This window comes from Centroberyx gerrardi, chromosome 19 (assembly GCF_048128805.1).
Source record: "Centroberyx gerrardi isolate f3 chromosome 19, fCenGer3.hap1.cur.20231027, whole genome shotgun sequence".
NCBI lineage: Eukaryota > Metazoa > Chordata > Actinopteri > Beryciformes > Berycidae > Centroberyx > Centroberyx gerrardi.
Genome location: NC_136015.1, coordinates 12,925,446 through 12,945,466, shown reverse-complemented (window position 1 = coordinate 12,945,466; position 20,021 = coordinate 12,925,446). Strand labels below are relative to the sequence as shown.

Sequence of the window (20,021 nt, the reverse complement as noted above, 5' to 3'; positions counted from 1 at the left end):
TGTGCGTGCGCATGTGGGTGTGTATGTGTGTGTTTTGCGAAACGACGTGAAGAAAACAAAGGGATGAGGGCAGAGCTATCTTGATGAAGTGCCATCAATGCAGAGTGGGTGGAGTGATTGTATTTGTGTTTGTGTGTTGGGTGGGGGGCAGGGGGGTTATGTGCGTATGTGTGTGCTTGTGAATGTGTGCGTACAGGCATAAAGCCTGACACCAGACACCAGACCGACTAACAGACAAGGCCCGGGGCCACTGAGCTAGCGGCGGGCCCCACTGCTGCTGCTCCTCCACTGCTGCAGGACCCAACATCTGCTGCCTAGAAGAAGACATGTTCTGATCTGTTGGCCTTTCAGCCTTTCCCATTAGCATGGCGCCAGCACAATGCAATGACCTATTTATAGGCTATGAACACATACACACCTAAACACTGCTTTTTGCATTTTCATTGTGATTTGTCATTATGTCAATTAAGTCAGTATTTAGTGTAGCTATGCACCATTAATGGAAAAAATCTGCCCCAGAACAAAAGAGGTATCCATATACTTTTAGTAATGTTAATTAAGTCTTTAAAAGTTTTAATGTAGATTTGTGGCAGGAGAGGAAAGAATGTATTGATGTAACCGGGCAACATTTCCTTGAGCTGCTCTATTTATAATGAACCAGAGACCAACTTTGTGGACAATATGACATTACCCAGTGTGATTATTTAGGGATAAGATTACATTTTCTAGTTCAGAACTGTTTGCACAACTATGAAACACATGGGTGTAAAAACTCAAACAAGCACTGTGTCACTGTCAGTGCAATAGTTTCAGTAACTATTTTGATGACATCACAGATGAGTGTCTTGATTCTATGTAATCTCGTGAGACTTGCTCCTGGTCCTGTTGACAAATATTGAATGTTCAAGTGTTGAAAATCAAGGGGTATAATATACTGCATGTGATTTCTTATTTTGGGTTGACCATTACTTTATGCAAAATAACTCATTGCGAATGTATAGTTTAGTGTTATTTTATGGAACCTATATTGAAAATGGACCCAAAATCCACATTATGGCAAGCAGCATGGCCCCAAGCCTGCGTCTTGCCCTCTAAGGCATGAGATCAGATGGCACCGTGCCCCACTGGTCCTGCCTGCTTCTCTTTGTCTGCCTGACCCCCAGGCTTTGCCCCCGTCCATGCCAACAAGCCCAAGACAGACTGGTGTGGTGTTTAGTTCCACCACATTGGCTGAGGGCTTGGCGCGTTGCCCTCAGGCTCCAACTGATGGCAAACTAACTGAGCTGATTGCAAAGGAATTTAGCTTTGCTAAAAACACAAACACGTTCATTTAAAGCAGATGGCTGCCTCGCTAAGGTTTTTCTGTGCTGTAAATGGATAGTAGCTTTTTAAATTGACTTTCTAAAGACAAGTAAGGCAAGTGAAAATGAGCAAAAGAAATAATATTGAAAGGGTATGGATCCATTGGCTGGGAATGAAAAAGTGCCATGACAGGAGTTTGACAGACAAACGACAAAGTGAGATGAAGAAAGACAGAGAGAAAAAAGTTACTTTGTGCTTCAATGAGTCCACAGTCTTTTTTGCCCCAGCAAATGTCATTACAATGATTGAAGACCCAATGTCCATTTCCATCACCGACCACTCTCTCTATCTCTTTCTCTCTCTCATTCATTGTCATTGCCTTTTCCCTTTAAGTGCACTTTCGCCCACACCACTTGGAAATTGATTGAAACAAAATGTCACAATTATGCCCTGTAGCTCGCCGCTTCAATTATTCATCAATTAGGGGCTAGGCTCCTTTTTTTCTCTCCTCTGAGCTGATTTTTCATTCAGTTTGCTCGAGATGTATGGCTCCCCTGCTGTTAACCAGTCCAAAGTCATTAGTTTCTGGGTTTGCAATTAAAACTGATGCATTATGCATGAGGCTCCGACTCGGTAGACACACGCAGCAGCGGCCGCAGCAGCTAGCGAACGAGCTAGCAAGCTCTGGAGGCGTGGATGGGAAATTAATTTGCTAGAAATGAAGTTCTCTCTCTCTCTCTCCCTCTATCCCTCTCTCTCTCTTTCTCTGACAGGTTAGAACAGATGCCACTGGCTGGAGATGGAGATGGAGATGGGGCAGCTATGGAGTCTTAGTGTGGCTTGATCAGCACTGATGAGGGAATAGGATCCCATTAGACATACACAGCCAGAACATGTGCAGGAGCTATATATAAGTTAATATTTCACTCAGGAATGTCTAGAATTGTTTAGCAGTATGTGCCTTTAATGAGCCTATATAATTAAAAATAAAACTTAAAATGGGGGGGGGGGGGGGGTAAAAACAAAAGCCTTCATTCATTGTTTATAATAGAAAACACATTTAAACCCAATGAGAGAGGGGATCAGTTGTTGCAAGTTAGGTTCCAAATGAGAACACACACAGTGAAATCCTCCACAGAATTGCCAGTTATATCGTACTTATGTGAAAAAAGTAGCTTTAGTAAATCCAGATATCCACACAAACAAAAAGTCATGTGTGTAAAAATATAATTTATCTAAACCAAATGTTCAAAACAAGTCTTCTTGCAAAGGCATAATAACTGTTGCAACTGTTACAATGTTACTGCTATTGATGATATGTTTGGCACACAGCGACACAAGTACTCTACATAGTACCACGAATAAAAGCCTGTGTTAAGCATTGCAACAGGCACAATTTTCAATGGTCATCTGCTGCCACCTAGTGAACAAAGAACCCAATAACATCTATGGGATGTTTGAAGGACAAAAGCCTGCAATTATATTCTAAGCAAAATATTCCACGAACATCACAATGTTAACCTATTAACCTATATGTGAGCATGAGTTTTTGAGGCAAGAGAACTGCTGCCACAAATATATTATCTTAGCCAAGTCTTTGTGTATTAAAACATTTCAAAGTATTAGTAAAAAAAACTGCTTAGAAGGGCTTGTGATTGAGAACAGAGATCATGGACGGTACCTTTTTTAATGGACTCATATTTATCTTGAAGCAACACCATAGTAGGAGTGTCCATCCCTGTTGAAGCACTTGTATGAACAGAGAAGGGCTCGCACTGGAACAGTCAGGGAACTCCTCATTCTCATGTCCTGAAACACACACACACACACACACTTTTGATTACATGAATCTGTCACTATATCTTATCATTGTACCCTATTTCAACAGCACTGATGGAGCGAATTATTCTTTTTCAGACATGAAGGAATCATAGTGTTTGGCTCACAAATAATAGAAAACTTTTTCACGATACCATGCAGTGTTTTCCTCTGTAATTTTAGGCAGCTGTGGTGCTTGGGGGGATAATTCTAGTTTTGTTTTCGCTGTTTGGGTCTAAGTTATGTTTCAAGTTGAGGTTGTATTGCTAAGAATGTTTTATAATCATAATAAAATCATTACTTGTACAACATTTGGACTCCACATGTCCACATGTTTCAGATGATAGTAGGACTAAATTACAATGCTAATTTTAATTTGACATTTCTTGCTGCGGTGGCGCACCACTGCTAAATGAATACAGATGAAACACTGCTAGTAGGCTAACACCATCCACCCTACCTTCCTCAGGCTGATGAAATGCACACACTCCAGCCAGGTGGTGAGGAAGGGGGCCAGGCAGAGGGCGCAGCAGCCCCTGTTGGCCAGCAGGACAGTCAGGCCAGGGTAGTGGGGAAGCTTCCTGTGGACCACAGAGTTCCTGTTCCTGTCCTCCAGCAGGACAAACCTGGCAACCAGCTCCTGGGGACACAAGCATGACACAATGTATAGGAAAGGATGAAGATACACTATTACAAAGAGTTTCAGTTGTTCTAGGCTAGAGAGCAACACAGAGCCATATTGTGTGATATACTATCTTGCATACTGTATGATGAATGTTATCTAGTGTGAAAAGGTGGCAGGAGTTTCAGTTTTTTGTTGTTTTTTTTTATCTTATTTTAAATCCTGTCCTATCCCTACAAAGAAAGAAAGGAAATGGAGATACATGGCACATGGAGATAGATAGATAGATAGATAGATAGATAGATAGATAGATAGATAGATAGATAGATAGATAGATAGATAGATAGATAGATAATCTCTACTGCACTGTTTTATACTTCATTGTCATCCTACATTACCTTTAATGTAAGCACCTCCATGACCTGCACTGACGCCATCGGCTCGCAGCACACCAGCCTGTTCCCTTCACAGTAGAGCTCCTGCAGGTTCAGCAGGTCAAACTGGACAAAGCAAAGTGCAATATGACTCAAGACTAGTTGCCATTCCGTATATTTTGGAGTTCACTGTGGCACCGCATTGTGCTTCTGTATTAGACAACATACCTCAACAGGAAACATGGACAACTCATTCCCAGCCACATCCAGAACTTGGAGCTTTGCCAATGCTCTGATTCCCTGGGTGAAATGTGAGGGAAATCAGGACAACATGAAAGACTAGGGAAACTGTACATGGTGTTGAACATGTTCCATTAGTTATGGTACAAAATGTAGGAATTCCTGTTAAAGAAGATATAAATCACATCCCAGAACACCCACCTCTGGCAGTTCGGTCAGCTTGTTTCTGGCCACATACAGCTTGGTCAGTTCTTTACACTTGTACAGCTGCTGAGGAAGCCAAGACAACTTGTTGCGAGTCAAGTTAATCTCAGCTAATTTAGTAAGATGACCCAACTCAGCAGGGAGCTGCTCCAGCTTGTTGTCCAGCACACTGAGGTGTGTAAGCTTAACCAAGCTGAGGGGGAAAAAAACAGGTTTCTGTTTGTCTTAATGTAAGAATACCTAATGATCCTTAACCCCTGTGTGAGCCACATTTGAGACTTTCTTCAAAGACAGAGATGGAAAATAAACAGCAGATTTGGGTAATTTAGAGTAGCTAAATAAACTAAAAATAAAATAAACTGTTACTGGGTAAATTCAGCCTTACAAATATTGTACAAATATTATTTTACATCTATGGTGGCCATCATAACCAATTAATTCAGACTGTACAATATGTGGAGAACCCAGATATGTCACTCCAAAAATTCACTTTTAAAGATGTAAGCCTAGAGAGTAATTCCTAGAGAGGGACATATTATTTTGCTCATGTACAATTTATTTTGTTTCTGCAGCCATGAGCCTCTACACACCTCAAGTACCGTCTGATACCTGTGGTACAACCTACATGAATGTGCTGTACACTTTATTTTGCTGCATCTTGTACAGCATGATGTAGCCTACCTTCTGATCTCTGGTGGAAGTCTTTGAATCAGGTTGTGGTTCAGATTGAGCACAACAAGGTTCGGCAAGCCAGCTGTAAAGCATGTATGAATAATATGAATGTAAAGGACTTCATACTAACAGCTAGCTTTGGTATTTCTGACAAATCTTCAAGGTGCTAATCATGCAGAACTGCGAGAACCTACCTATCACCTCAGGTGGCATTATTGTAATTTGGTTGCTGAACAGATACAGTTTTTTCAAGGACTCCAGATGTCCCAAAACAGCTGGAACCTCCTTCAAGGCATTATTTCCCAAATTCAGCTCTGCCAGCTTGCAAACATTGCAAACAGAAAAGTATTTAATCACAAACCTGTGCCGTGTAGTACCTATAAAGCGTTATGTTGGCAATTTTCCAGCAGGCAGAAACTGAGAAGACTCACGTGCTGTAATGATAGCAGCTCGGCGGGCAAAGCAGAGATGGAGTTGTTGTTCAGCAGGAGGGTTGAAAGATTTGTTAATCTGGAAACAGATTTAGGAACGTCGTCTATTTTCTTAGAACTCAAATTTAAAGAAGTGGCTTTCCCATGTAAAGCTCTAACTACTGATTTAGCCATTTGAAGAACAAAACTTCCAACGTTAGCAGGTTAAGTTCCCATGGATACGGGACGCTTGCTGGCCGAAATGAAGCTTTGTTCTGAGACAGTGGCGGCCTCTAGCGGCGCCTTCTGCGCATGGCAGAACTTCTCCTTCCCTTCCACTTTCATCAAGGTTTGCGGTAAATGTTGAAAAATGGGAGCAATGTCTCAAAGCATTTGCCTTCAATTTACATGATTTAGATGTTTTTGCCCAAAAGCCCACTGCACAGCATTCATTCATTCATTCATTCAACACTGATGTACTTCTTCATGATAAAATGCTAACCTGCATAAAGGCATGAGTGCTTCATTATAGAGACATCTGTATACATAGTTGAGCATATTAAGAAATTGCAGAGACTGTTTATACTATTTTACTGTATATGACATGGTTGCCTTGAATTAAACACACAGTATGGTCGTCTTTTGCAGTCACAGATTGAACAGAACATCGCTTTAAATACAATCAAATTTTTCTTTATGAGGAATATTCACAATCAAGCAGTGACGCAATGTTTATGTAACATTGACATGATGTACACAACAATCCAATTCAATCTAAAATCACTGCAAAAAATCATCATTCGATCATTCAATGAATCTGTTGACTTCTGGTTAGGTAACATGCTTGATCAACGGTCACTTCAATCCTCTCCAGCCAGCGTGAAAGAGCGAGTGCGTTACACCAGTGGTTCTCAAGATGGGTTGCAGGGAAGACTGGGGATCCAACACTTTAACTTGCCTATTATGCTATTTTGTAGTAAGCACAATGATACTGTTTTCAGAATAGATTAATTCTGTTAGACTTCCCTCTCCCCACTGTTATCTTTCATCCTCCAGACAGAAAAAGACCAAACCCAATCTGAAAACAGCAACATTCTCTCAGTTGCCCTCAAGCCAACATTTTCTTCGATGGGGGGAGGGGGGAGGTCGCCAACTAAATACGTCTGTATTTAGGGGCCCTTGATGTGAGAAGTTTAAAAACTCTCCACATAACATAATGTGGTTTTGCCACACCGAGACAGAGTTGTCTCTCAGCTGTCTTCCTCATTGGCAGGATCCTTTAGACGCTCCACAGAGTTGTAGTGTTCTCCTAGTCCGTAGGCATGACGCATGTAGCTGCAACACAAGGGAGAAATATATTAATATTCTGTGAAACAAAGATCTGAGAAAAAAAACCTCCAAAGTTTTATCAGACCCTCTCAATGCAGGTCTAGGGTATTATGCATTATAATTACAGTCATTAGGTATATTATGCATTTAGAGCAGCAAGAACTATAACTATATTGATAATGCTACACTATTGCAGTTATTCCACACTGAATATTTGGTTAAAACAGCTACAAGATATTGATAATTTGAGTAATAATAAGAAAATGCGGTGTCTAAGGCAGTGAGGTTTTAGCTTAGAATGATGACGAAGCATTACCTGAATAAGAATTATTTTATTGCAAAGAATCTAAGAAACATGAACATGTATGTTTATACTATAGATATGTAATCTAATCTAATAATGCTAATCTAAACAATAAGCACATAACCATGACAAGCACATAACAGCTTAGTATTGCAGAAGCTACTTTCTAGCTGTGCATGCAATTACCTGCACAGATAACTAAGGTAGCATCACAGAAGCTCCCAAGACGATGTCATTAAAAAAAAGATTTGTATTCCTTCAGTTAAATTATACTTAATGCATGGAGCAGTGTCACCATTGTGTGGGTCTGTGTGTCTGCTGTTACTCTGGTGTGCTGTGTGATAGTCAAACATGACTTTATCAAATGCTCAACATTTAAATGTGGTTAGGATCCCAAAATGTGATACCATGTTACTTGTGGATAATTACATGGTTGGAATATTTATTACCCAAGATGACAATGCAATGAACTGGCGAGTGCAAGAGCAAGCTCCATTAGTTTAGTCTCTTTCCTCTGCCTATCCTGGAGGATGAGTGTTGTTGAGCCTTTCATAGATGCTTATTTTGCATAATTATAGATTCCATTTCAACTTGCAGTCGGCACAAGCTGGCAGTTTCTATCTTCAAGACTGTTTTTTGGCAAAATGTGAAAAATTACCTCTGACATAATAAGCATGAAGAGCCTTAGCCAAAAAATGCAATAAACGCCTTGCTTTGCCACAGCATGTCACAAATGTTTTAAAAATAACCATACTGTCTAATTTAGAGGTAAACTATAAATTCCATATATTAGAAGAGCATTTTCTACTAATTAGTATATTTATTAACAAGCACCCTAATGTCGCCTACACCCAAAACAAACGTGTATATATATAAACTTATATATATATATTGCATATAGACAAGCTCTTACATGAGGGTGATGGGGTTGCCGTCATACTCCTCCCCTATCTTTATAGTGGGGGAGTCGGCCTGGATCACTTCTATTGGCAGGTGAAGGACTTGGGTCAGCGCTCGCAGCTGTCAGGGAAAAGAAAGGAAAATAGATAATCACTGGGAAAACCAATGACCGATAGCACAGTGTTTCTATGACAACCCTATAAGGACTCACTTCTAGTTGGCCGCCCCAAGCTGCTGTGTGCTCCACATCACTGCAGTATTTCTCAAACTCATCTGGAAACACACACACACACACACACTCACATGAATACTGTGCATAAACATCTATTTACAAACTTTCTGAATAAGTAATATGTGCTATGGCATGCTTCTAACGACGGACAGCTACTTCAGTCTTTGATACAGCCGAATCTATGAGAGTCTGTTTCCAACAACCAAATCAAAGCCGTCTCAGGTGAGTCGTTACCTGTTGTGTACATGTCACCAGTGTTGGCGTTGGTGAGGAAAGGGAGGAAGTCATCAGCGTGGCTTCTCATGTGCTCAGCAGTACGGGATCGCAGTTCCTTCAGACTCAAGCTCAACTCAGGCTTGAATAGAATAGAATAGAATAGAATAGAATATTTACAGTTCTTGTATACAGTTTGTAAAAATCCACAGTACATTTTCCTCTATTAGGTTCCTGATTAGGTATTCAAACTAGCACTTAAACTGGCAACCTCCCCATCTACAGCTAAAATACTCGATACATACAAAGATATGTACCATTGCTCTCTGCACCAGCTGATCTTCGATGGCGCGGTACATGCAGTGGCCATCAGAGGAGATCTCCCGGATCTGCAGCTGTCGCTGGGCAAGTTTCTGGGCCAGCTTCAAGCCCTCCTGGTGCCGTACGCCCTGCAGGTTCTGCACCTCTGCCTCTGCTATTCTGCTGTCCCTCTCCTTCTCCTGGGCAGCCTTTTTGTCCTGGAAGGGGTAATTTAAAAAAAAGAGTATAAAAGAGTATATGAAACCATAGTTGGAACAAATTAAAATGGATAGCAAACAGAGACGGATGGTTAGAGATAATGTGGTCAGGCTCAGCGTACTGCACTATTTGTCAGGCAGGATTCCTAGCAACTTCTACAAGAGGTGAAAAGGCAGAACCAATTATCACACTGCTGTCTGAGGTAATGGGATTTGTATATGTAAAGAATTTGAAATTGATGCATTTATTCAGAATGTTGTGAACTGTGGATGGCAATTTGACTACACAAGTAAGTTTGATTGTGAGCATGCACTGTGCATTTTCTATGGTATAGACAATGTGAATAAATGACAGTAACTTGCTGTTTGGCAGTGATAAACAACAGTTGAAATCGTCATATTTGCTGTCAGAAGAGAACTGTAGCTCACCCTTCTCTTCTGGGCTTTGGATACACGTGACTGTTTGACCTCTTCTTTCTGTTCTTCACCCTCCACCGTCATGGACTCCACTCCATTTACCACCTCCTCAACCTTACAAGATAGAGTAAGCATAAATTTACACTTATGTTACAAATATAAGTTGATCTAAAACATGCATTTCATGCATGCATCAATAATATGATGCCAATGTGGCATATGATACAATATAAAGGATGCAGTATGTGCATATTGTACTCAATCAGTCCCAAAATGTATTTGCTTCTTTTAAAGCCTGACTATAAAAGAATGTGCATTTTCAACACTTCACATCTCTAGTTTGGGACAAACATATTTGTGTTTCCATTTCCAACAATACATGTTGTGTAAATATGTTTCTACTAACATATGTGGTGTTAAAAAGTAATGGCAATGTGCATTGTTCCAAACTAGACACATGCATGTATTGAAAATGCACATCCTTTTTAAGAGTACACATGCCTCCTTACTTATAGACTTAATGGAAAATCCTAATGCATAACCTTGAGATTTGCCAGTCATTTGAATGCAGGTATTTACTTGTGTGTCAGCTGTAGTTTTGAGCTGCCCGAGCTCCTCCTCGTGTTTCTGGTTGAGTTCAGCCTCTAGTTTGGCAATGTCTTCTGTCAACTGTTTCCTCCTTTTCTTGTCATTCTTGGGGACTGCATTTTTCATGCTCTGGATTTTAGCTGAAAACGTAGCACAAGAGCAGATTGACTGATTAGTTATGGTGGTCAATAAATACTTCAGTGGAGCACACAGACACCAAAGACTGAATACTACTAGTATATCTACAAGCTGTCGGATGATACTGAATGGTGTATATTTATTAACTGATTTACAAATTACATGGCAAAAATGATATTAGTGCACCTTAACGTTAGTTTGTTGATTTAAGGACAATCCTTGGAGGGAAAAAATGATCTACTCCTTATGCAGGACACAGATATACTGGCATGGTTGTTTGAACATAAAACTAATACAAGTAGCTTCACCAGCTACTTTTCCTAAATTTCCCCAAGGAAATTAATGCTATCTTATCTTAAAGGGTTGTAGGCCCTTGTCAAAGTCCACAGTAAGAGCTTTACCAGGGGTAAAGGGTGTGGGTGCCGCTGCTGCTCCTGCTGCGGCAGCAGTACCGTTAAGCCAGGTGGTAGCTAGTCAGTCAGCAAGCAACAACACTGCTGCTGCTGCTGCTGCTGCTGCTGCTGCTCCTGCTGCTGCAGCAGTACAGGCCTAGCAGTGGTAGTTCCAGTAGTTCTCATTACAGATATCTTAAATATTTTAAAGTAGCATTTTGGCTAGTCATAATGTAATGTATGTAAATGAGCATTTAAGATATCTCTCATTACATTATGACTAGTCAAAATGCTAATTTAAGATATCTTTTATTACATTATGACTAGTCAAAATGCTAATTTAAGATATATCTAATTACATTATGACTAGTCAAAATGCTAATGCTTGGTGATTGATGACATGTGGTTTCGATAGTGAATTTCCCATATCACAAACAAACTGAATGAGATTGAAAATGAGATCCTTTTTGTTTTGTATTGCCCACATTACCACGATTTAAGAATGAGACTGTTTAATAAAGTAAGCTAACACTTTTGGACGTCAGACTGCACACATTGAGTTAGAAATGTCAAAAGATCACTGGTGTCCTACATGTTACTCCTCACTTTGGCACTAGAGCTATCCAGCTACTCATGTCAAAAGAGTGTGTATCATGCTCATATCTATAAGATAGTATCTCATAATAATGACTTAGCATCTTATGACAGCATCTCATAATAATGACTTAGCATCTTATGACAGCATCTCATAATAATGACTTAGCATCTTATGACAGCATCTCATAATAATGACTTAGCATCTCATAATAATGACTTAGCATCTTATGACTTAGCATCTCATAATAATGACTTAGCATCTCATAATAATGACTTAGCATCTCATAATTATGAGATGCTAAGTCATAATATTGAGAAAAAAAAATTCAATTCATGATGGAAAAAAAGAGGAAAGTGCCAGATTTTTTTTAACAGGTGGCGGAAACGGGCTTCCATACATATCACTGACAGTCTGTGCAATGAAATGACAGTAAGTGGTACTTCAGCATTGCACTACATGGCCTGTTGTGGTTAGCTTAAGCTAACTTCTAACAACAGGCATCTAAAAACATAAAACACACTAGCTACGACCTAACTGACAGTAAGGATTTGAGTAACTACACAGCACAATAAAATAAGGAAGTTAACGTTGACTACCTTGCAGATCTTTCTTTTCCTTGCGGTGTTGCTTTGCCAGCAGCTCCTCCGACGTCTCTATCATTCCCTCCTCCATGACTGGACACTGCTACTCAGTTTGTTCACTTACAGTCTTGGCGAGTTATATGAATCAGACTAATGTTAGGAAAACGACGTGCTGTAATACCCCTGTTATACAATGTATCAGCATCGCTGACAGAAGATAAAATATAATTTCTTATGTTACTAAAACGTGCTGATATGAAGACTGCCCCCGGTAGGACCGAGAGGAAGCGGAGGAGGAGACTTCTTCTTCTTCTTCGCCTCTACATCCAGAATTAATGTTGCATTACCGCCACCTACTGGAATATTATTGCACTACAGTACTAATCCCAACTGGAGAAAGACCAGAGTACAGTACTTTTCTCTACCCCTACTCTTTCAAACCAATACCTGCTTTAAAAAAAAAAAAAAGAAAGAAAGAAAACACTGTGCAGTCCACTCACCTTCAGTATTTCCATTATTATTTATACAGTGGAAAAAGCAGATACGCAAGAGAAAGTTCTGCTGAGATTCAATCCTAGCCCAGTGAGGGAACACATGTGGTTGCAGAGGCAGGGGAACTTAACCACTCGTCTATTTCTGGGCATGTTAATTCCCTCTCTTGGATACATCACTCAGCCTTATATCTGACATGATGGGAGTTGCTCTTTCAAAATGTTTGCTTTTGCTTTCCCTTCACCCCGTATCTTTCGGTCACATCTATCACTATCTCCCTTCTGTCCAATTTTCTCTCAACTTCCAATGAATGTTTTATTATGATTACAATAACAGCAATGAATCTTGCTGTATCTAGGCAAATATATTGATCTCTGGTCCCTGACGGCTCACACAATGTGTTCTCTTGTCTCCCAGCTGCTTCAACTCTCTTCCCGCTCTCTGTCCTTATCTCAGCCAGGCCGCTCTCCTTCACTCTTTGTGGACATTGGCCCGACTCTGCATCATGAGTCCCTTTATAATGTTGACACTTTGTGCAACTTTCTTCAGATGCCTTTTCCATGTAACCTACACATTCTCTGTATCTCTCATCATTACATCACCATTCCCTGCATTACTACTACCACAAGCATAACATCATCATCATGATCATCATCATCATCATCATCATTCAGGTTTTTTTTTGTGTGCTTTGATGCCATAACAATACAACAAGTGTACATCAAATTCACAGGAAACCACAAATCCACAAAAAATATAACATAATACAGGAAATAAATACACAAAAAAGAAACCATAGGGCAGGGATCATAGATATGTAAAGATCTTATTCAGGCATCTGTGGTGGAGAGACACAACAAGAGGAACATGTCCAGCATATGTGCATATAGTTATACAAAAGCTTAGATCACAGATGTTTACCGTTTTCAGAGCTTTCTTATTGTTTGAGGTAGTAGTGACAATGCACTCACATTCTTTGGCAAAAACAATGAACAGAACTACTAAGTGGTATTTGGTACGTTTATGTATGTGAAATGTAGCCAAAAATAATTAGCAAATTAGAAAAAAAATACCTCTATTCTCTTTGATTGAAGTTGTTGAAACCAGACAAGAAATCACTATACAAATTTTCAAGATATATTAAAGTATATGTGCATATCTCACCATAGTGAGATTTTCACACGAAAAAAATCACAAAAGATCACTTCCAAAATAGATGTAATGGAGTTTAAGGTATCACAGAATAAGCAGTTGGCTTTAATATCCTTCTTTACTTTTATTAAATAGTGATTAGAAGTACTTGTGCACGAAAATATTTTTTTCAAAGCTTATTCGTGATAAAACGTTTAGGAGTCAATAACCAGGTCTTCTTCCAGCGGGTATTATTTACAGATATTCCAGTTAGGGCTGACAGAGCTGAGCTGGGAGCAGAAGTCAGTCTTGGAGGGCGGCGTGATGTGTGACGTGGCACGGGGGGCGGAAGAGCCTGTTTGTGTTTTGGTTCTAAGGGGGAAGTTGCGAGAAGAAAGAAAGGAGGAGACGTGATCGGGGTTGTTGAAATTATTTCTTGGTTCCACAACATCACATCACCGCAGTGCCCCGGGTCCCGTGTGTAAATACTGCCGCGGTGGTATTTAAAGTTCAAAACATCGTCTGGCTCTCAGGTAGCGTACTGACATGAATCGACAAGTTGTAGCTAGATTCCAGCTGGCTGACTAGCTAACGTTAACGTTGTCTCAGTTGTCAGCGGGACTAGCTTGCTCGCTAGCTGACTTTACCAGCTAACGTTGGTGCTATTTGATAAGAGAATGCAAAAAATGCAGGCCTTCGCCACGTCTTAATGAGACCAGCCGCTCCTTTTCAGTGTTTGTATGGTACGGTTAGCTAATAGCCAGCGATTTGTGGGTTAGCAAGCAAGACACCAAGCTTCTCGTTGGCTTCGCGATAGCTAATGGCTAAAGGGGTGGAATCAGGTCAGTGGGTGGACTGCTAACAATGCTAGCAAGATAATGTTAGTGTTTGTTGATTGAAGGTTTGACTACACCCCGTTAGATAACATTAAACTCAGCTATCCACCACAACATTCCCAATGTGATATCTATGTGTATATAATAACCAGTTTGTTAGCCAAGGGTACTGTTCTCGTCCTGTTGTGTTTTATGGAAGCTTGTTTGAATGTGTCTTGCAGTAGCTGTCTGTGAGGCTAGCATTTTGCTGGCCGGCTAGTTAGCAGTAACGTTAGGTGTATTGCTGACACCAAGCTAGGCAGCGTTAGCGTTAGCTAAGAGCAAAACAGCTAGCTAACCAGACAACAAAACAATTTGGAAAATGGCGTCCTCCCTCTAAAATCAAAACAGACACCTAGCTAGAGCTAAAGCTAGCTTGTTGGTTGACGCGTTTGATTGCTGTCCAACGTTAACTTGACAAACATTAAGTAACGTTGTTGGACAAATCCAAATATTTTGTGAGCATTGCAATGCGCTGCCTTTGTTGACAATCCAGATGTCATGAGTCCGAGCAAAACGCAGTTACTATGTTTTGTCATTGCAGTTTCTAATACGTACTTGTTTTCATGCTCACATTTTAAAGCATTTTCGTCAAATTTTCTCGCGTGTTCAAAAAGAAAAATACCTAACCTAGCTGGTTAATATGTTCACGACTTCATGACACCCGGATGGCTTTCTGTCCCCTGGCATTTGGTTTATATGGATGGTAACTTATTCCCCTTCATCCCCGTATTTTTCTCTTCTAAGAAACCAGGACAAATAATTTGACAGTTGATGGACAGCTCTTTGTAATTTGAAATCACTTCTTGTTTTGTTATTGTTAAAGCACAGCCTTTGCTATTGCGACATAAATTAAGTGCTTACGCAGATGTGAACCACTCTAAGCCACTCATAGGTTACAAACATATAACATGTCCATTATATTGTACAGATTATTTTTAATTATGTTGACTGCAGACTTTTAAAACAGCAGCCACACACAGATCAGATGGCACATACAATGTTTATTTTGACAACTTCACCCCTTCTGGAGCCTTGCACTTCATAGATTGCAGTAGCACCACAGGTGTTTAGGCCCACTGTCTTCTCAATCCAGTTTTCTGGTCAGGGATAAATTCCACAAATCTTGCTCATGACAAATAGTATATCTGATTCTCTCCTTACAATAACCCTGTGTTGTATACAAATTAGTCAGCAGTTAAAATAAGTTACTAAACAATGCACTATAAGAATCCAAGGTATGTAGCCATACAGAGGTACTCACAGTTATAATGGGCTGAAGTAATGTGGGTAGGTGAAACTCTTGACTGTTGTGGGTTCATGTCAAGGCTTCCTTTGCCTTCTGTTATGTGGTTGTGGTGGGCTTGATAACCTCACTCATAAAAGCACTATGTGTATAATTTCCCTAAATATAACCCATCCCAGTCACAATAAATACAACAGCCGCTAACCTTGCTAGCCCGCGTGAAATTACTGTCAGTAGGTTTTATTATTTCCCGTCTTTGTTTTTTTGTAATATGCGTCTGACCAGTGTGTCATATTGGAAACTATATACTTTGTGCTATCTTGCGCTCTTAAAATAACCACATCATCTTAAAAGAAAGCAAGAAGCAGCTTATTGGATTTACTGTTTACAGCTATATAAGGAAATGGCAGCTATAGTCACTTTTTGCTAGAATTGATTGGGTATCACAGTTGAATTTTGACAGTGATGGAAAAATCCTACTGTTTACATACTTAGAAATGTTGGGCTACTGATAAGATGCATATTTAACTACCTGTAAGCAAGCATTCTTTGTTATATTTATCCTTAGCTGTAGTGCTCCTCAAAGTTTGAATCATGTTTATTATTTTCCGATAGTAAACATATTTTCTCTCTGGCGTCTTGCAGCAGAAGTCCTGATAGTGAAGTCTGACACGCAGGACACCGGGGGATCTGACTAGGTCATGGCCAATCGGGGAGGAGCTACGAGACCCAATGGGCCCAATGCTGGGAACAAGATTTGTCAGTTTAAACTGGTGCTGCTGGGAGAGTCGGCCGTGGGCAAGTCCAGCTTAGTGCTCCGCTTCGTCAAGGGCCAGTTCCACGAGTTCCAGGAGAGCACAATAGGAGGTGAGCTCCATAACGGCTGGTCAGGCTGCTTCTCATAAGCTGCCAGTAGGTTGTAGATCAAAGAGATGGTCTGCTTTGATTACAGAAGGATGTTTGTATCTGCAAACTGTTGTTTCAACCCATTACCAAATTTGGCCTTTATTCAAATAGTCAACTAATGATGAACTTTTTTCTAGAAAGCTCTCTACTTTTGTGCTTTAGCGAATTTAAGTCGGGAAATGGTGGGCCGGAATTTGTCCCACAAAATGGGAAGATTGTTAATGATTTGATTTATTCTTTGAACTGTTATATTTACATGGCATTGTAAAGAGTACTGGTAGTTGTGTAGTTATTCCTATCTATTGCTGAGTCACCCCTCACCTCATCCTATTCCCTCAGCGGCCTTTCTGACCCAGACAGTGTGTCTAGACGACACAACGGTGAAGTTTGAGATCTGGGACACTGCGGGACAGGAGCGTTACCACAGTTTGGCACCCATGTATTACAGAGGAGCACAGGCCGCCATCGTGGTCTACGACATCACAAACGAGGCACGTTCACATGCATCCTTGACATAGTCCTGTGCAAAGTAGTTTTTTCCCCACGTTTCCCTCCATATTAGTTGCACAGATGATGCTGGCCACATATTCAGGGCAGCACTATACAGCTAGGCTTACTTCAGCAGCGTACAACTTGTAGTTGAACCTGTTGTTGGTGCCCCTTGTCCTCTTTCCAGGAGTCCTTTGCACGGGCAAAGAACTGGGTGAAGGAGCTGCAGAGACAAGCTAGCCCCAACATAGTCATCGCTCTCTCAGGCAACAAGGCCGACCTCGCCAACAAGAGAGCTGTCGACTTCCAGGTCAGAGCAAATGGACTGTTTCTTGAACAGTCAGGCTTTATGTTTTTTTCTTCAGGTTCTTTTGAACACACATCACTGGATATCCATGGCTTTCTGTTTTTTTGTGCTGTAGTTATTGCATCCATTAACCTCTACTGCTACAGCGTTCATAGTCTTTATGCCACATCTAATTGTCTAACCCGAACCCATGCAAACATGTACGTGGATAGGCTGAAGGCACATTATATTTGCTGTGTGTTGACAGGATGCCCAGTCTTATGCAGATGACAACAGTTTACTGTTCATGGAGACGTCAGCCAAGACCTCTATGAATGTGAACGAGATATTCATGGCTATTGGTAGGTGACTCTTGCCACCTTGCCCATATATTTTGCCTGTGCATGTGTGTCAGTATGATAAACAGAGCCAGCTTGTTTAGTCCCATTGGTTCCAGTATGAAGTATATGCTCTGCTAAGTGGATGGTTGATGAGGGCACAGTGGTTTATGGAAGTCATATCATTTGTAACTCTGGCCCCATGCAAATGACATGTTGAAGTTTTTATTTTTTTATTGGTGTTTGGTGTGTTTTTGCCCTTCAGCGAAGAGATTGCCGAAGAGCGAGCCCCAGGCTGCAGGAGCCAGCAGCGGGCGGAACCGGGGAGTGGACCTGACGGAAGCCGCCCAGCCAACCAAGGGTCCCTGCTGCAGTAACTAACGTGAAGAACGCCTCCCCCCCACACATCCTGTATAGCAGTAACTAATGCGACCGATGCCCCAAATGCCACTGCAGTTACTAATGCAACGTGTCGTACTCTTTTTCCCAATTTCTGATCTGCAAAACAAGAAAAGATGCCCCTGTGCCCCTCCTTCTTTTTTTGCAGTAACTAAGTCAATGCCCCCCACACTGATCTCTCAACATTGGCTCTGCCTCTTTTCCCCCTCTTGGTTCTGCTGTTACTAAATGAAGCCTCCCAATCTTTCTTTTCTATTTTCTTCCATCCAGCTCTTTGCATCTATTATTATTATTGATAATGGATATTATTGACATTAGTGACCCCTGCCCTCCATCATCTTCCTCCCCATGTGTTGATATGAGCAGCGTTGAGAGGCAGGGCTCTTCCAAGTGGTCTCTTCTCTTTTCTGGGGTAGCTTTCTACTACTGCATTTCTAATACCAGTCTTATATTTTTGTTTATTTTTTTTTATTTGTTTTTGTTTTTTTCTAGAATTATATGTCAAAATTATGGATGCACGTATAACTACAAGGCCTAAAATGGAAAAAAAAAATGAAAACTGTGTTTTACATTTTTTCTTCAGTAGCACAGAAAAAAAATATCTATTTGAGAAGAGGAGCGTGTTCTTGTACATTTGAGAAAGAGAGGGAAGACGGGGACAGAGAGAGAGAAAGAGAGGAATCCTAAGCTCCACACCTCTCTCGTCACTGGGACCTTTTTATCTGGAAAATGAAAAAAGACTTTTGTCGGTGGACTTTAGGCCTCTAGATTCTCTCTCTCATTCCCTCCTTCTGCCCGCTGCTTTCTCACAAGAAATGCATCCATGTGCTTTCCCCCACTAAACCCAAAGTAGCACTAGTGTAAATTCCCCCCTCTGTCCCACGCTCTCCCGCCCTAAGGCCCCATCCCAGGGCTGTGCCTGCTTCTAGCTGTCCCTATTGGCATCGTGCAATGTTTCACAGTATTTACTCTGTGACTTCAGTGTCTGCAAGGACCAATGCAGCACGGCGTAAGCCCCCTGCACCACCCAACCTTCTCCACAACAAGGCGCAGGGGCCCCCGAGGCACACCCACCAGTGACACCGCCTCCCCGTCTCCTGATGCAATGTCCTTTCATAAATCTTGTCTAGACCATCGTTCTGTGGTTGAAGTTGGGCCATTCTGCCTATAGGTCATTGGGTCAGCTGATACTCATTTTTCTGCCTCTGGGTGATTTGGTTTATGCGGACTGTATCTGTTTAAGTGTGTTAAAGTTGCTGGACCGCTGCTGTTTTTGCACCTGGTAAAAAAAGCAAGGGTGGTGATAGTGAGTGGGGAGTTGCAGTATGTAAGATCAGTTGATGCCGGCATTACTCGCCTTCGAGTCAGAATCATTTGCCATCCTTTGTTCGTTAGGAAGTGCTTTAGACACAGTCGTGTGTCGGTGTGTACAGAGTGAGCCTGGGCTGGCTGTCAGGTGATGAATTACATCCATAGGACTCACTCACACGTGCCCGTTTATGTGTGTGTGTGTTTGAACACACATTTGTACATGCATACACACACGTACAGTTGACTTCTTCCCCCTGAACCCTTCCAGACCTATACATCACTGTACATAACGAGCACACACAACCTGTTACACCACTCCCTCACACATGTCATGCACACACTTGTGTTCTTTCAAGTCCCACCCCCCTCACTGAAACATTGTTACATATAGACACACACACACACACACACGTCTGGTCAATAACTCTTTTGACAGGTCTGTCTTACTCATGCCTTGCACTAATGACGCTCATGAATATATCTTGTCATAATTACAGCCAGTGTGATATAAATATATATATAAATATATAAATAATATACTGTAAATAGGGTGTTGCAATGTAGTCTACCTTTTTTCGATTTACAAGTGACAGGACTAATGCTTGCTAGGGAGTTGTCTAGATAATCATAAAAAAACTGTACAGTTAGCAGAAAAAAACAGCTTCGGTCTGGGTTTGGAGTTTTGTTGCTGTTCCT

General features: G+C 41.0%; 3 protein-coding genes across 5 annotated transcripts; 1 reads left to right on the top strand and 2 right to left on the bottom strand.

The window, feature by feature from the left end:
- Nucleotides 1-3,003: 3,003 nt before the first annotated feature.
- On the bottom strand, nt 3,004-5,837 carry lrrc69 (leucine rich repeat containing 69). Its single transcript, XM_071909034.2, has 8 exons — nt 5,664-5,837; nt 5,427-5,553; nt 5,242-5,314; nt 4,558-4,753; nt 4,345-4,416; nt 4,141-4,242; nt 3,581-3,760; nt 3,004-3,111 (listed from the first exon to the last, which is right to left on the bottom strand). The coding sequence occupies exons 1-8, from the start codon at nt 5,835-5,837 to the stop codon at nt 3,004-3,006; spliced, it is 1,032 nt and encodes a 343-aa protein (XP_071765135.1).
- Nucleotides 5,838-6,348: 511 nt separating this feature from the next.
- Nucleotides 6,349-12,130, bottom strand: otud6b (OTU deubiquitinase 6B). 2 transcript variants are annotated; one of them, XM_071909057.2, is made up of 8 exons: nt 11,868-12,130; nt 10,135-10,283; nt 9,568-9,669; nt 8,926-9,138; nt 8,642-8,762; nt 8,387-8,448; nt 8,189-8,295; nt 6,349-6,977 (listed from the first exon to the last, which is right to left on the bottom strand). In XM_071909057.2, exons 1-8 carry the CDS (start codon nt 11,941-11,943, stop codon nt 6,893-6,895), a joined length of 915 nt encoding a protein of 304 aa, XP_071765158.1. In that variant the 5' UTR covers nt 11,944-12,130; the 3' UTR covers nt 6,349-6,892. The 2 variants fall into 2 exon arrangements, with proteins under 2 accessions (XP_071765158.1, XP_071765159.1); XM_071909058.2 differs by having other exon boundaries at nt 8,938-9,138.
- A 1,719-nt stretch (nt 12,131-13,849) lies between these two features.
- rab5aa (RAB5A, member RAS oncogene family, a) lies at nt 13,850-18,452 on the top strand. 2 transcript variants are annotated; one of them, XM_071909042.2, is made up of 6 exons: nt 13,850-14,008; nt 16,245-16,463; nt 16,842-16,993; nt 17,179-17,301; nt 17,546-17,639; nt 17,881-18,452. In XM_071909042.2, exons 2-6 carry the CDS (start codon nt 16,298-16,300, stop codon nt 17,994-17,996), a joined length of 651 nt encoding a protein of 216 aa, XP_071765143.1. In that variant the 5' UTR covers nt 13,850-14,008; nt 16,245-16,297; the 3' UTR covers nt 17,997-18,452. The 2 variants fall into 2 exon arrangements, with proteins under 2 accessions (XP_071765143.1, XP_071765142.1); XM_071909041.2 differs by having other exon boundaries at nt 16,242-16,463.
- The last annotated feature ends 1,569 nt before the right edge of the window (nt 18,453-20,021 follow it).

Bases quoted from the DNA above. Each gene is read 5' to 3' on its own strand.
- lrrc69 (XM_071909034.2), bottom strand. From the start codon at position 5,837: ATGGCTAAATCAGTAGTTAGAGCTTTACATGGGAAAGCCACTTCTTTA. The intron at 5,554-5,663 runs GTGAGTCTTCTC...AATGTTTGCAAG, and splicing joins AGCTGCTATCATTACAGCAC to CTGGCAGAGCTGAATTTGGG. The intron at 5,315-5,426 runs GTAGGTTCTCGC...CATGCTTTACAG, and splicing joins AATGCCACCTGAGGTGATAG to CTGGCTTGCCGAACCTTGTT.
- otud6b (XM_071909057.2), bottom strand. From the start codon at position 11,943: ATGGAGGAGGGAATGATAGAGACGTCGGAGGAGCTGCTGGCAAAGCAA. The intron at 9,139-9,567 runs GTGAGCTACAGT...TACCCCTTCCAG, and splicing joins CCAAAGCCCAGAAGAGAAGG to GACAAAAAGGCTGCCCAGGA. The intron at 6,978-8,188 runs GTAAGAGCTTGT...CTTGTGTTGCAG, and splicing joins GGCAACCCCATCACCCTCAT to CTACATGCGTCATGCCTACG.
- rab5aa (XM_071909042.2), top strand. From the start codon at position 16,298: ATGGCCAATCGGGGAGGAGCTACGAGACCCAATGGGCCCAATGCTGGG. The intron at 16,464-16,841 runs GTGAGCTCCATA...CTATTCCCTCAG, and splicing joins CCAGGAGAGCACAATAGGAG to CGGCCTTTCTGACCCAGACA. The intron at 17,302-17,545 runs GTCAGAGCAAAT...GTGTGTTGACAG, and splicing joins AGAGAGCTGTCGACTTCCAG to GATGCCCAGTCTTATGCAGA.